This window comes from Tupaia chinensis, unplaced genomic scaffold, assembly GCF_000334495.1.
Source record: "Tupaia chinensis unplaced genomic scaffold, TupChi_1.0 Scaffold000532_1, whole genome shotgun sequence".
Lineage (NCBI taxonomy): Eukaryota > Metazoa > Chordata > Mammalia > Scandentia > Tupaiidae > Tupaia > Tupaia belangeri.
Window position 1 is genome coordinate 8,558,926 of NW_006160045.1, and position 16,891 is coordinate 8,575,816.

Sequence of the window (16,891 nt, forward strand, 5' to 3'; positions counted from 1 at the left end):
GCAATCATTCCAGACCATAAGAGGAAGGCAAAGGGCACCAGGGAAAGGTCTCCAGGGAAAAAAAATCAAAGTAACAGATAGAGGTCGAGCTTTCGGAAAATAATGTAAATAGATGTGCCAGATCAGATGGCGTATTGGGGGAAAAACTAAGGTAAAGTACATAGAAAAATAAGCAACGAAGAGGTTATTAACTACAGGAAAAACAGAAAACTGCTCAACAAAGAAAATATAATGATGGTACGCTTCTTGGCTCTGTAGTGGATATTTATATAGCCGTAGTTATGTATACATGATTGATTTAACAAAAACTGATTATTACTATATGGAGATGATGAAATGGGAAGGATGGGGTGGGTGTAAAATACCTAAGTCTTTATCTCTCATACAAGAAAATAGACAATGGGTAAACTCGGCAAACCAAGAAGTATAAGCATAGTATTTAGACACGAATACCAATGACTTGAACAAAGAATAGAAAAAATAAAGGATGGGAAGATTATTTTTTATTCTAAGTCTTGATTACTTGATTTTTAAAAAGCCTAATACAAATACATGCACTAATACAAATAAAAAAATAATTTAAAAATATTGTTTTAACTTATAAAGTCTGTGTTAACTCCAGGTTAACTTAATAGTGTAAATTACATTGCAGAATTATAGTTGAAGAGTTTTCTGTTTCTGCTTTCCCATTTCTTGGTATACTAAGCAATTCCGGACTATACCCTTTACATTTTTAATACTATCGCTAAACTCTGGGTTTTGTCTAAATCCTATGGAGAATATTGAGCTTTACTTTGATTCAGCAGGCAACCTGGTTAGGTTCAGGCCTTAAATACCAACCTGCCCTCTGTGGACTGTGATTCCAACGTCAGCCCCTTTTCTTTGTCAGAGTCCCTCCCTCTCTGTGACCATTTCAATACACTCTGGTTCCTTCTATTAGTTCTCTGTCGAGAAGGCTGAGACTTTAGTTACTCTGTGCTTCTACCACTGTGCCTATGTCCAGGACCATGCAGATGGAAGACAGACAGAAAAAAAGGAATGGCGGGTTGGCCCAGAGCATGGTGGTTAAGCACTGTGCATGGGGAGCCAGATTTCATAGGGCTGATAGCAAATCCTGGCCCGGTGGTTTGAAAAACACACCAGGGCCTGTGTGCACATGCTCAAACTCCTCATGGGAAACAAAGAGAGAGAAAAAAGGACTGTGGTGTGACCACACTTCACTGAGGGGATGCTTCTCGCTCTCAAGTGAGTACATGTGCCCTCTGGCAATTTAAAAAAGACAAAAAAGCAACCACAGGGATCAGCAGGTGGCGTGGTGGTTGAGGCACTGGACATTCTCACATGGCCAACCACGGTTCGAGTCTCAGATCTGGTGGCTTGCTTTCTCACTTTCTCTCTCTCTCTCTCTCTGTGTCTCTGATCAAATTAAAATAAATGAATGAATAAATAAAAATTAAGTAAAAATAATTCTTAAGAAAAAAGCAACCTCTTGGAGCTGCAGCTCTACTAGAGAGAGGGTCCTCTCCATCACTGCTTGACTCCTGAAGGTTCCCCTGTCAGCAGCTGATACTGGCCATCACCATGGGACTGTCTGGGTACAGTGGGAATAAGAGAACATATAAGAGAAAATGAAACGAAAGAGTTTCCACACTCTATTAATAAAGTTTAGGGTTTTAGGTTTCAGAATTTCAGTCTCATAGCACAGTGGTTAAGGGAGCTACTGGGTTGTCAGAAAAATTATGACATATTTTTCTATGTGAAAATGCATCATGACTTTTCTGATGATGTAACAGATCCCACATGTTCAAATTCCACCCCCTGTGGCTTGAGAAACATGCCAGGTGTGTATGTGTATACCCGAAATCCTGATGGGAAGAAGGAATGTAGGAAAAAGACTGGAGCGTGACCACACCTCACCGATACTCGCTTTCTCTCACTGGTGAGGCCACACATCCTCTGGCAATAAAATAAGTATTAGACTTTGTCTTTGTACTCCTTGAACCAAACACAGAGGACTTCGGGTTCTCTGCATCGTAGCATTCACTTCCAGGTTTCCAACATGTTGAGTTTAGGCTAATGGATACAAGAGGGGAAACAGAAGACTCACTCATCCCAGGTTCAGTGGTACTTCCTTCAGGATAACAAGTTGGCAGGCTACCTAATCCCTGACAGGCAATATAGAACAAACGTAGCCTAAGAGCAAAGTCTTATGTGGGTCTTTCTAAGAGAAGAAGAGAAGAAAATGATTTGAATTGCCAACGGTATCAAAATTCTCAATGACTACAATGACTATCTGGATTACTTTAGAGTTAATGGCATTTGATCAATTATATCACAAATGCTTTACTAAAAATAAATTCACGAAGTGTGATTATAGCACCCAGAAATACTTACTGATAATAAGGAGACTTAATACTTTCACTATCAACTAGTTATCTTAATTAGCCGTTTTATTTTGTGCAGGCACAAACACAAGTTTTAGGTTCAAGAATTCCAGCCTCCTCCTACATAAGCACATTCCGTGGAAGTAATTTTGTTTTGCTTATTAACTCCTCAAAATTTCATTCACTAACAGAACAGCTCAGCAGAAAAGTCAGCCATTACCTATAAACAGTTCTCAATTAAAACTATGAGAAAACTTAAGAACTGGTTACTTACACCCTCCTTTCCTTTCAAAAACAGTTACCACAACAATAACAGTAACAATAGCTATAAAGTATTGAGCTTCTTTATATTCTAGGCAGTGTTAAAAGCTTAAACGCATCATGCCATTGAATCCTGGTAATGTCCTACGAAGCAGGTGCTACTGCTAGCCCCGTTTCCACAGAAGCAAATGAGGCTTAGGGAAGTATCTTATTTGAGACCACAGGTTAGGAAACAGTGGAGCCAACTGCACTCAGGCAATCTGACTTGGAACTCCGGCTCCGATTCACTCGGTTATAAGCCGTAAGGACTCAGTTTCTCACTTCTAGGCCATCTCTATGAAGTAGTGTTGAATGTGGAAGATGTTAATGAGGAAGGAAATAAAAGGCCAGTACCCACAACCAAGTGACTTCACTGATTCTGCAGGGAAAAAATCCAAAATTATATACTATTTATGTTAATTATTTAGTTCAAGAAAACATCCTTGTTGTCAACATATAGCTCAGAAAAAAGTTCTATAATAAAAAGTACTGAGAAGCAAAATAACAAGTGAAAATCAACTTTCAGTAGCACTAGGCTCACTTTAGACTAAATGAGTATGGTATATCCCAGCCAAGAAATCAATAATCCTCAGAAAGTTAAAAACTTCAACAGAAACAGTATACATTTAAGTAACATTCTATTTACCGACCTCTCTGAAACATACCAAAATTCACATGGCTAATGGAACTTTCTGTGCTAAAATAGGGCAAATTTCTACAAAAAAGTTTAACATAATGCCACATTGCACTCTTGAGAAATCAAGTGAAGTATATCTAGGTGGTAAAATTCAGGTTACAAATATGAGATAAACATCAAGTAATGTCATACCTAGGGCTTACTGGAAAACATAATAGTTGTGACTGTCATGCTTGCCACTTTGGTTAAGTCCAGAGATAAAACGGGTGAGAGTGCCGTGGAGGTGTGCAAACACCGCACAGCTCAAATGACTTTAGCCCTTCTGAGGAACTAAAAATGAGATGTATGTATCAACAGTATGTACTTCTGTGATAAGGAAGCTTCAGTTCATGCACTGATAAAACTGCTGTTGTTTTTGATCACTGAAAATCAGATTCAAAATACATTCTTATTCAACAAATTGATGAGACTACAAATCTTACATTCCCAAATAAGAGTTTAAATCTGAAAAGTTTAAGATAGTACACGTGTTATTAATAATTACCTTTAGATATAATCGACACTATACTACTATATGAATCAGGTATGCTATTGCGCCGTCAATTCTAGTTACCATATTTTACATTTATTGGTTATCAACAGCACAAATTTTATGCTCCAAAAGAAATATATAATCCAGCAAAATGGTTACATTTAATTTTCTTTTAAAGACAAATGAGCTAATTTTAAAGAAGAACTGGCATTTCTTGATATCTTCAAATTAATGATACAAATTTACCAGAGAAGTAATTACATATGTTGCTCACCATCAAATAATCTGAAAAATGTTTCCACGATAGATGCATTTCTTGTCCAATTTCTAAAAATAAATACTTTCTAACTGAAAGCATGTACAGTTCTAGCTCTCTAAAGTAAACATGAGAAAGTACAAAAACTGATCTCTTGGCTTCTCAATAGCCCACTCAGTTACATAAAGTATTTTCTGTCCCAATGCTTTCTTAAATTCAAAAGATATTTACTTCCGCAGAACATAACAGAGTCTTCATTTCAAACCATTCAGTCCGATTCCATGGCAACACTGCGGGATTCCTTGGCTACCATAAGTCGCATTAGTTGACTGTGGAATTTCTCAATCTTCTTTACATCTTGCGCTTGGTCTGTTCTATACATCAAACACTGTTAGAAATTTTAAAAGTACATATTAACTATGTAAAACTAAATACTGACAATGTAGAAAACAGATAATTGGATAAAATTTTGAGTCTCTTCTAACACTGTTTTGTCCTACTCCCTGGAGGTCATACAAAGGAAACTACACGGAAGTTTCAAGGCCTCCAGCTTACATTTCTTAAGTACAGTAATTCAAATGCCACTTCTGTGAATGAAAAACTAAATGAACTCTATCAGAAGTTTCTCAGAAATGACCACTTAAGTAATATGTTAAAACATGCTGTGGTCTGAGTTAAGGGGAACTCAGGGTTTAGAACTAGATATTTAAAAAAAAAAAGAAAAAAGAAAAAATGAGGTATTTCCTTCCTGGGATCTAGTCCTAAGTAACTGAGGTATGCTGGAAGAAAGTACAGAAATATTAGGATCCTGTTTCCTACTTGTGAAATTGAGGGTTTAATAACAATTAACGAAAAATAAAACAACCTAGAATTCTTTCTCTTATTGCTTGACATGAATCCGTAACTATGTTTAATCGTTATCAGAGGCAAAAACCATCAGTTTGGGTCAGCCAGTGGCAACTGGATCCCATATGGCTGACTGCGTGGTTCAAGTCCCAGACCTGGAAGCTTGAAAACATGGCAGGTGAGCAGGCATGCCCCAAACTAAGATAGTACACGTGTTATTAATAATTACCTTTAGATATAATCGACACTATACTACTATATGAATCAGGTATGCTATTGCGCAGTCAATTCTAGTTACCATATTTTACATTTATTGGTTATCAACAGCACAAATTTTATGCTCCAAAAGAAATATATAATCCAGCAAAATGGTTACATTTAATTTTCTTTTAAAGACAAATGAGCTAATTTTAAAGAAGAACTGGCATTTCTTGATATCTTCAAATTAATGATACAAATTTACCAGAGAAGTAATTACATATGTTGCTCAACATCAAATAATCTGAAAAATGTTTCCAAGATAGATGCATTTCTTGTCCAATTTCTAAAAATAAATACTTTCTAACTGAAAGCATGTACAGTTCTAGCTCTCTAAAGTAAACATGAGAAAGTACAAAAACTGATCTCTTGGCTTCTCAATAGCCCACTCAGTTACATAAAGTATTTTCTGTCCCAACGCTTTCTTAAATTCAAAAGATATTTACTTCCGCAGAACATAACAGAGTCTTCATTTCAAACCATTCAGTCCGATTCCATGGCAACACTGCGGGATTCCTTGGCTACCATAAGTCGCATTAGTTGACTGTGGAATTTCTCAATCTTCTTTACATCTTGCGCTTGGTCTGTTCTATACATCAAACACTGTTAGAAATTTTAAAAGTACATATTAACTATGTAAAACTAAATACTGACAATGTAGAAAACAGATAATTGGATAAAATTTTGAGTCTCTTCTAACACTGTTTTGTCCTACTCCCTGGAGGTCATACAAAGGAAACTACACGGAAGTTTCAAGGCCTCCAGCTTACATTTCTTAAGTACAGTAATTCAAATGCCACTTCTGTGAATGAAAAACTAAATGAACTCTATCAGAAGTTTCTCAGAAATGACCACTTAAGTAATATGTTAAAACATGCTGTGGTCTGAGTTAAGGGGAACTCAGGGTTTAGAACTAGATATTTAAAAAAAAAAAGAAAAAAGAAAAAATGAGGTATTTCCTTCCTGGGATCTAGTCCTAAGTAACTGAGGTATGCTGGAAGAAAGTACAGAAATATTAGGATCCTGTTTCCTACTTGTGAAATTGAGGGTTTAATAACAATTAACGAAAAATAAAACAACCTAGAATTCTTTCTCTTATTGCTTGACATGAATCCGTAACTATGTTTAATCGTTATCAGAGGCAAAAACCATCAGTTTGGGTCAGCCAGTGGCAACTGGATCCCATATGGCTGACTGCGTGGTTCAAGTCCCAGACCTGGAAGCTTGAAAACATGGCAGGTGAGCAGGCATGCCCCAAACCCCAGGAGTGGGAAGGAGAAGGGTCTGTGGTGTGGCCATCCTCCCTGGGGAGTGCTTTCTCACTTTTTTCTCTCTCTGTCTCTTTTTCTCCCCCTGAAAAACACATGTGCCCTATAATGAATTAAAAAAGTAAAAATCAAAAAGAAGCCATCAGTTAGAAATAAAATCTTTTATATTGAAATTAATTCTATATTCCCGCCCTTCCCCTCCAATTTCTTTTTCTTTTTCTTTTTTTTTTTTTTTTTTAATAGATTTTTGGTATAGGTGTGTGAGCTCGCTGGAGAGACAGAAAGGAAGAAATAACCCCATGGGGGGGTGGGGGAGATGGCCACACTGCAATCCCTTCTCCATTCTCCTCTCAGGATTTAGGGCAGTCATGCACCCACTGTGAGTTTTAAGCTACCAAATCTGTGACTCGAAACTCAGTTGACCACGTGCGAGTCCAGTGACACACCCATTATGTCACCTGCTAGTCCCTGCTCCCTTAATTTCTAAAATAGGATATATTGGTTTCTCTTCAGTAACCAGACCTCACCATTATGTGATCATCATAATAAATTTTTTTCTCAATATAGAGTGCTCAAAATTCAAGAACAGATTTATTGAATCTACCAAATGGCAAGCACCAATGCTAAATACTTTCATGTTTTATCTTCCACATCAACCCAATTAGGTAAGTGGACTATGACTTTAGCACTGTAAATATCACCGAGACCAGGAAGGGTCTGGTCTAAATTTTTCCCAAGGCCAAAATGCTAATAAATGGCTATGGTAGGATTTAAACCTCTTGAATTTAATATCTAGAATAGAACACCTCAACTTAGATTCCCTTTTCACTCTTTCAGTTACTTTACCAAATTCACTTGGTTCTTAGAAGACCTGGTAATCATTTAAAAAACCTGAACTCCAATGCAGCCTCACAAAGGAGCACCAAACAGAAATATTATGACAAAATACAAAAAGGAATTATTAAAATTACACACTATATAAAATCTTTAAAAGAATCTACTTTTTAAAATGTTTACTCAGTACCCTTGGGTCAAGACTAGTCACTAAAAATATAAGTAAGAATATTACTGATCTGTCTCTATTATCTTGAAGCTCACAGCCTATTAAAAAGAAATGTGGGGGGACCAGCAGTTGATGTAATGGTTATGTCGCTGGACTCCCATGGAGCCGACCGTGGGTCAAGTTCTGGACCCAGTGACTTAAACTTACGCCAGGCGCGTCTGTGTGCGTGCCCAAGATCCCAAGAGGAGAATGGAGGAGAAGGGATTGCGGCGTGGCCATCCCCCCGGAAGGTGATTTCTTGCTTTCTGTCTCTCTGTCTTTCTGGTGAGCGCACGCGCCCTATAGCAAAAACCTCTCCAAAAATAAAGAAATGTGGGGGACCGGCAGATGGTGTAATGGCTACGTTGCTGGACTCCCATGTAGTCGACTGTGGTTTGAGTCCTGGACTCAGTGGCTTAAAACTCATGTCGAGCAAGTGTGCATACCTGAGAGGAGAATGGAAGAAAAGGGATTGTGGTGTGGCCATTCCCCCAGGGGGTAATTTTTTGCTTTCTGTCTGTGTCTCTCTGGTACACATGCACCCTATAACAAAAATCTCTCAAAAAAAAAGATAAATGTGGTAAAAGATATGTATACAGTACAAAAGAGCCAAAATGCAAAGCAAGAAATGAAGCAATCTCCTGGATTTGAGTTTTGAGAGATAAGCAGCAGCCTAGCCAAATTGGGGGCGGGGGTGGGATTCAACATTGCAAAGGAAGAAACAGAATGTTCAAAAGCACAGAGCCCTAAGACAGCACAGCTTATGGGAGAAAAAAAAAAAAAAAGAAAAAACTCTTAAGTAATACAGAAAAGACAGAGGTTAGAGGGGATGTGAGGGTAGAATTTAAAGGTTTCTAAACTAGGGAGAAGTAATCAAATGTACACTTGAAGAAATCACTCTGGCAGTAGTACAGGATGAACTAAAACAAGAACATAGTTAGGAGACTATTTTAATAGTCCAGGCAAGTGATGCAATCCTAGACGAGAGTAACAGTGAAGATGGAGAGTTTGTGAAATGAATTAAGGATTTTAAATGCACGGCAAAGTACATGTATGGTGAGCAGGGAAACAGCAGAAGTGTTTCAAATGAAGGCACAGTGGAAACGAGAATGACGAAAAAGGAAACAAACAGGATCCCCAGTTCTGACAAGAGATGACAATGGAAGTAAAGGTAGGAACCGAAGGGGTCAGGCTGAGCTAGACGATGAGCTCCACTCCCAACAGGCTTTTAAGGAGTACCTGCGGTGAGGATGCTCAATGGAGAGCTAGTGGGAGAGTCAGAAGAAAAGCATGAGCTAAGCGTACAGAGATGCAAGCAGACAGAGATACAGGGAGTACTGCACTGAGTGCACCTCATGGACTGACCGGCCCCAGAATACATGGTATGAAGAGAACCCAGGACAGAACCCTCAGAAAACACTGATCAGGGCACATAAAAGAAATAACTAGTAAACAATGAAGCAACAGAAACATAGTAAGAGAGCCAAGGTAAAATGAAGCCACAAGTGCTAAAAGAATAATGTCCACAAAAGAGTTTTTGATATCAAAAGTGGCAAGAAGGTACGGTATGGACAGGTAAGACCCCAAGTTTGAAAACAGGGACTGCTGATGAGCTCTCATCAGAGCGGTCTCAGAGGACTGCATGCAGAGTCCAGCTGGCCACGCAGCAGGGAATGAATGCACTGTGAGGACGTAATGGAAGGGAGATCAGGGAAGGAGACAGAGAACAAAGGTCCTAACTGTGTTCAAACACCACTGCATACTCCCCATACACCAAAGAGCAAACCTTTCTTTACTATCTCCATTTTACATTCAGTGTTGATCTCTACATTCCTCTTGATTATAATCTGAAGAGAGAGAGTATTAAACTACATTTAACACAATGCATTAATTAAGGGAGTTAAATTACCTCCTAAAGGAGGACCAGCAGTTGGCGTATTGGCTATGTTGCTGGACTCCCATGTAGTCGACCGTGGTTCAAGCCCTGGACTCAGTGCCTAAACTCACACCGGGCACATGTACGTGTGTGCCCAACATCCTGAGAGAAGAGTGGAGGAGAAGGGATTGCAGCATGGCCATTCACCTTGGGGGGTGATTTCTCGCTTTCTGTCTCTCTGTCTCTCTCTGTCTTTCAGGTGAGCACACCTGCCCTATAGCAAAAACCTCTCAAAAAAAAAAAAAAAAGAAAAGAAAAACCAAAACAAACAAACAAACAAACAAAAAAACCTACCTCCTAAAGGTCTATAAATGTAGCATAGCTTGTTGACATGTAGCTTTTTACAGAATCATTTTACAATGCAGTACAAAATAAGCACCCTAATAGGTAACTGCATGAATGCTGTATAAATGATTTCAAACAAATGATTAGCTTAAACAAATCTGAAAGTATGCAACAAATAAAAATGTATACTTACAACTAAATCATCTGTTACTTTAATACACAAACTCCCATCAGAATGCCTATATTTGAGAACCACACGTGCCTGAAATAAAAATACACATTTAGAAACAGTGAAGACAGATGAAAATTCTCATAAATAATTTAGTCTTTAGGTAGGCTGAAAAGAATTCTTTTAGAATTAACACCCAAACCATCTAAAGTCACCTTCACTGTAAACTTATTACTGAAATGAGGCAAAAACCAGCCATTTTAGTTCACTCCTATTGCTATAATCTTTTTAAAGGTTTGAAAAAAAAGTTGGACATCTTATATGCACCCAGCTTGAAAAGAGATGTATTGAAAATTCCCGGAATACATCCATATTCAGGGAATGTCTGAGTTTATAAGATGGTTTAGATTTGTTGGCCAAAAGAATATATACTAACACACCTAGTCTCATTAGAATGACAGGAAGGTGGGGGGTAAGCAAAATGGCTAGTTTAAAAAGTCCAAATCCCTTCCTTAGGAAACAGAACTATAGCCAGGTTCTTTTTATTTATTTATTTAATTTTAAGAGTTTGTTATAGGGCACGGGCACATGCAAAAAGGACAGAGGGCAAAAGTGAGAGCACACTCCTGGGGGGATGATCACGTTGCAATCCTCTGTCCTTTATTCTCCTCTTGGGACTTTGGGGACCCACGCACAGGCACCCAGCATGTTTTTCAAGCTGCCAGGTCTGTGATTCCAACCACAAAGTCAACCCTGTGGGACCCACGCCAATGGTGGCCCTACTGGCTGTCCCTTGTCAGGTTCTCACTTTCCACTTAAAAAAAAAAAAAAAGAATTGTTTATTTATTTATTTATTTCCATTTGTTATTATTTTTTAGTTTGACCAGAGAGAAACAGAGAAAGGGAGAAAGCAAGCTGCCAGGTCTAGGACTTGAACCACAGTCAGCCATGTGGGAATCCAGTGCCTTTAACCACCACGCCACCTGCCGGTCCCGCCATTTTCCACTTTTATAAAACTCTGAGAAGGTTGATTCTGACAAAGCATTAACAAAAATTACATCTTTATTATAAAGGCACAAGATGCATTATTTCATAAAATAGAATTCTGCCTTGAAAAGTCTCTGGCAACAGCTTTCCAAAAACTAGAATAACTTCTATATTAAGTGCTATGCTACATAACACTTTGTTATTCAGTATTCTAGTTATGCAGCCAAGACATCATTTAGGTATTAGCATATTTCCATAAGACATCTCCCAGGAATGCTTCTAACGTCAATGAACATTTTCTTCTTTTAACAATGCAGACAGCCATTGTGTATTACAACATTTTTTTTTTTTTAGTTTTTTTCCCTGAGGGCATGTGTGCTCATCAGAGGGAGAGCAAGAGAAAATGAGAAATCATCCCCCAGGGAAAATGGTTATGCTGCAATTCCCTTGCCTCCATTTTCTTCTCAGGATTTTGGACACATACCCATACACCCAGCATGGTTTTCAAACTGTTGAGTCCAGGACTCGAACCATTGTCAGCCATGTGGGAGCCTAGTGCCTTAACTTTCACACCAGTTGCTGACCCCTACAGCAGTTTTTTGCTAAACCTGTTTATCTAGGTGTTTTAAAAATTAAGTATCTACATGCTAAAACGGACAAATTTTTTAAAGGGTTACAATGTGTTCTACCAGAAGCTTCAAGATAATTCAGGAAACTTAAATAAAAAGAGCTAAAAGAGATATAACCTACAACTTTTCCCATGACCGTTTTGCAGTCCTGAGATTGCTAAAAAAAAAAAAAATTACACTACTCTTGAGATTTGTCTTGGTGAGGTAAAAAAAGGAACTCACCATGCATGTAAGATGTAAGTGGACAAAAATAATAATTAGGTTAATTATCCTCAAAATACTTGATTGAATTTATTAGTCTAGCAAATTCAATTTTACATATTTTAAAAAATTTAGTTCTCCAGAAACAAAAAGAAATCCAAACTTAGAGATATAGAAAGTGGGTCAGGGACCAGCAGATGGTGTAGTAGTTACATCACAGGACTCCTACATGGTCAAACACAGTTGGAGTCCCAGACCCGGTGGCTTGAAACTCATGCCAGGAGATTGCGTGTGTGTGCCCAAGATCCTGGGAGGAGAATGGAGAAGGGACTGCAGCATGGTCATTCTCCCTGGGGAGGGGTAATTTCTCACTTTCCTTCTCGCCTTGTCTCTGTCTGTCTGTCCTTGCACAGACCCTAGAGCACAAAAACCTCTAAAATAAACAAATAAAATAAGAAAGTGGGTCAGCAAGTGGTGTGGTGGATGAGGCGGCTGGCTCCCACGGGGCTGACTGTGCTGAGTCCTGGACCCTGGGACTTGAAAAACACACTGCCTGTTTGTGTGTGCATGTCCCAAATCCAGAGATAAGAGGAGAAGGGACTACATCATGGCCATCCCCACCTGCAAGGCTGGTTTCTCACCCCTCACCACCCTCACCAGTCTCTCTGGTAAGTGCACATACCCTACAGCAAAAATGACCCAAAAAAAAGTGTATATGCATAAATATATTGGGTCATCAGAAAAGTCATAATTGCATTTTATAGAAAAATACATCATGACTTTTCCGACAACCTAATATATACATGTATAAATACACACATGTAACAAAGCATGACAACTATGGCAGTTTTAGCACCCAGTTAAGAGAATACACACTGGTTTCATTAAGAGAAATGAACATCAAAGGTCTATGATGCTGTAGGAGTCCATTTTGTAACTTAGGGGGTATTCTGGGTCAATATGTTAGATGCCATGATAGAGAAAAAGAAATCAAGATTCTTGGCTTCTTAGGAACTTTGTATTCAGCCAAGGAAAATAACCCAAAACAAGACAGAATGAATGAGCCCTATCAAGAAGCATACAAGTAAAATGTTACAGGGAGAAGAGAAGTAATGAAACTGGGATAAGAGGAAGTATACAAAAGGAGGTGGCATGGGAAACGCATTTCTTCCCTGTTAGGGGAGGAAGGAGAAAGGCTGAAGCAGCATTCTGAACAAAGACACAATGAATTCTGTAGTTTGATGAGACCACAACCGGGGATGGTGTGAATGGAGGGAGACGAGGCCAGAGACTCCGGAGAGTAACTGTGGGCTGGGAGTTGGGGCCCAATCCCATTGTCCATAAGAGTTGGTTTCTAAGCAAGAGACAGAATCCAGTTTTTGTTTTTCAGATAGTGAAGGCAGATGTGAAGGAGGAACTAAAGGGCAGCAGGCCGACTGAGAGGCCGTTACAGAGTCCAGCATGAATACTACCTTCAATTAAAGCAAGGCAGGTGAGAACGGTAGATGGTGGGTAAAATGAACAGGTTAAATGTGGTGGGGAAGGAAGGGAGTTTTGGAAAACAGATGTCAAAGTACTGACCAAACAGAAAGCAATTGGGGTGTAGAGCCCTAGGTTCAGACTTCAGCTAAATCTCTTAAGAGATTTGGCAAATCATTCAATGTACTTGAAACTATTTATTTATCTACCTCGATACATTGCTGTCATTGTTCACATAAATTAGTTATCCCTCAGCATTAAGGTTGGGGGACTGGTTCCAGGACCCCTTGCAGATACCAAAATCTGTGGGCGTTCAAGTCTCTCTTAAAAAAAAAAGGGAGGGGGGGGAACCAGCAGTTAGCGTAATGGCTATGTCGCTGGACTCCCACGTAGTCAACCGCGGTTCGTGTCCCGGACTCGGTGGCTTAAAACCCAGGTCGGGCGCGTGTGCATGCGTGCCCAAGATCCAGAGAAGAGAATGGAGGAGAAGGGATTATGGCGTGACCATCCCCCCTGGGGGGGGGTGATTTCTCGCTTTCTGTCTCTATGTCCTTCTCTGTCTGGTGAGCGCACGCGCCCTATAGTGAAGTGGGCGCACTGCGTTTGTAATTGAAGCCCCAGAAAAAAAAAAAAAAAAAAGAATTAGTTTATCTACATTTATTTATTTATTTATTTTTTAATTCAACCAGAGAGGGACAGAGCAAGAACGGGGCAGGGGTGGGGGGGCGGCAGGGGTTGTAGAAAGCAAGCCACTAGGTTCAGTATTGCGGTTGGCCATGTGGGAACCCAATGCCCTTAACTATCACACCATCTGCCAAACCTCCAAGTTTCTTAAATAAAGTGGGTAATATATGCATATAACCTATGCACACACCACCACTCCATACTTTAAATCATCTCTAGATTACTTTAATACTTAATACATTGTAGGGACCAGCAGTTGGCTTAATGGCTATGTCGCTGGACTCCCATGTAGTGGTTTGAGTCCCGGACCCGGTGGCTTAAACTCATGCTGGGTGCATATGCATGTGTGCCCAAGATCCCGAGAGGATAATGGAGGAGAAGGGGTTGTGGCATGGCCATCCCCCCCTGGGGGGGGGGTGATTTCTTGCTTTCTGTCTGTCTGTCTCTGTCTTTTTGGAGAGCGCATGCGCCCTATAGAAAAAATCTCTCAAAAAAACCCCACACTTAATACATTGTAAATCCTATATAAATAATTGCTATACTACATTGGTTAGACAGTAATGACAAGAAAAAATTCTGAACATCTTCAGTACAGACACAACCATTGTAGGTCTAACTATAATTTTTGGCTGAATCTGTGGTTGGTTGATCTGCAGTTGGTTGACTGTATATATGTACATGTACGTAAATACATACACGTTAAAAGCCCATACCACATATAAATTGTATGTCAAATGCCTGTCACCATAAAAAGTACTCAATATGGCTGTTAAGCAATCTTTCCCTCTGTATTTACTCCCTCTCTATCAAAAACATTGGTCAAAAACGAGTAGAAGGCTATCATTGAGAAACAGGAGTTTTTGGGCCACTAGAATTCTCTGGGTAAAGCACTGAAGGGGTCTCTTCTTTATTCTAGACATGTTTGGTCACAGTGATTCTTTGTAACTACTCTTCTTCACTTTTCCAACCATTACCTCCACATTCTCAAAATATAGTCCCTCAAGATGTAAATATGTAAATATGTATATTCTTTAATGTCTTTTCAGATATTTTTAGTTTGCACTGTGGCTTCTTCTGGGCAAAAGTCTTGCATGATCTCATGGTACATTGCTTAAATTAAGAAACCAATGGCTCTGTGAGCAAGAGAAGCCAACCAAATGAAGCAGACAGAAACCACCAGTGTTACAAACAAAATATTCAGTCTTAAACATCTAATTCACTTAATCATTTATTATCATGTCATTTTATCAGAAACGATGAAACTAAGAATATTTTACAGTTTGTTAACTTATCTAGGTCTTTCTCTAGGTCTAATACTTTTTAAAGTTTTTTCTTTATTCATGATAGAGTACATGTACACATGCAAGAATGAGAGAGTGAGAAAGGAGAAGCGCCCTTCGTAAGACCTGGTCATGCCACGATCCCCTTTCTCCAGCCTGATCTTGGGCATCTTGGGCACTTACATGCATGTCAGGAGTTTTCAGGAAGACATCGGCAGAGATTTGAACCAGAGATTTAAACTGTGGTTGTCATGTAGGCTCCAGCTTCTCTTGAGCAGTCATTATCACTGCACCAATGGAACTGGCCCATAACACTTTTTTTTTTTTTACAGCTCTTTTAGTTATTTATTTATTTATAATTTGACCAGAAAGGGGGGGAGAGAGAGAGAGAGAGAGAGAGGGAGAGAAAGTGAGAAAGCAAGCCGCCAGGCCTGGGACTTGAACTACATTTGGCCTGTGGGAGTCCAGTGCCCTCAACCACTATGCCATCTGCCAGCCCCAATACTATTTTTAATCATAATACCAACATATCTTGCTGAACAGTTTAAACAGACACTCACTGTGAATATGTGGTGTAGGATTTACAGGTTACCTGCCCATTGCATACATTAAAAATGCACTTTAGGTTATTTAATGATAATTAAAAGTCTCCTATAGCAAGCCTCAAGGCCCAGTTTTCTGAGATTTATTGACTGCTTCTAATTTTCTTTCTTCTCCAAGGGTTGTTATTTACAGTACAGCATATCCATAACACCACTCAATAATATCCATTGAGTTGGTCAGAAACGTCCTCACCTTTGTGTCTCCCACAAAACTTAATTAGATTTGGAGTCCAGTCACATGTGAATAGGGAATAGAAAAAAAAAATGACCGAGTTATTCAATGAAGTAGAAAACACAAGAACATCACATATAACCAGGTCTGAGGTCTCCAGTATAAAATTCTTTAAAAAAATGCTTAGCTCTAAAAAGCAGCAGAGCTTTTTTATTTTAAAGAATGATTTTATTTATATTAATTAATTCACTTATTTTTAATTTCACCAGAGAGGGACAGAGTGGGAGAGAGAAAGAGAGAAAGTGAGAAAGCCACTGGAAAGGGACTCAAAAGGAACTCAAACCCTGGTACGCCATGTGGGAGTCTAGCACCCTTAACCGCATCACCTGCATGACCCACAGTAGGGCTTTTAATAAACAAGGAGCTACTTTCAATGATTTTTCTACATGACAATAAAATAAGCAAATCCCACAAAGATGAAAGATCATATCCAGATGTTAAACTCGCATTGCTTGGATTTCTTTGCTTTCCAATAACGAGCGAACTCCTAGTGTCTACTTTCTGTGACATTTGTGAGGGCCATGAATGTACTTAAGGCCTCCATGAGCAAACACTTCTGTGTAAGTGCATTTTTCTAAGTAAAGAGTGTAATCGCTGTCATGTTCATGAAAGGCCATTGACACACACACACAACCCAAAATTAAGCATGGTGAACGCGGGAGGACGGCAGCAGAGGGGTCGCAGAGGACGCCTGGGTTGGGTTCCACATCCAAGGAACGAGCGTCGGGGTACGCACTTGTGATCCCGACCAAACGAAGAGCTGGAGGGTCGTGACGCGTTAACTTCTGTCAAAATACCTTTTTCTTTCTCTTCCTCTCTCGGCCATAGAAAAACAACACTACCATCGGGGTCTAGGTGCTTCTAACAGTTCTTTCGGGAATAGC

General features: G+C 39.3%; 1 protein-coding gene across 1 annotated transcript in view; it reads right to left on the reverse strand.

The window, feature by feature from the left end:
- Positions 1-5,238: 5,238 nt before the first annotated feature.
- Positions 5,239-16,891, reverse strand: part of SRP9 (signal recognition particle 9) — a 13,880-nt gene continuing 2,227 nt past the window's right edge. The window contains exons 2-3 of the mRNA XM_006157265.3: positions 9,938-10,006; positions 5,239-5,816 (exon numbers count right to left, since the gene is read on the reverse strand). Of these exons, the coding sequence (XP_006157327.1) occupies positions 5,697-5,816; positions 9,938-10,006 (189 nt within the window). The 3' untranslated portion in view covers positions 5,239-5,696. The remainder of the gene's footprint in view (positions 5,817-9,937; positions 10,007-16,891) is intronic.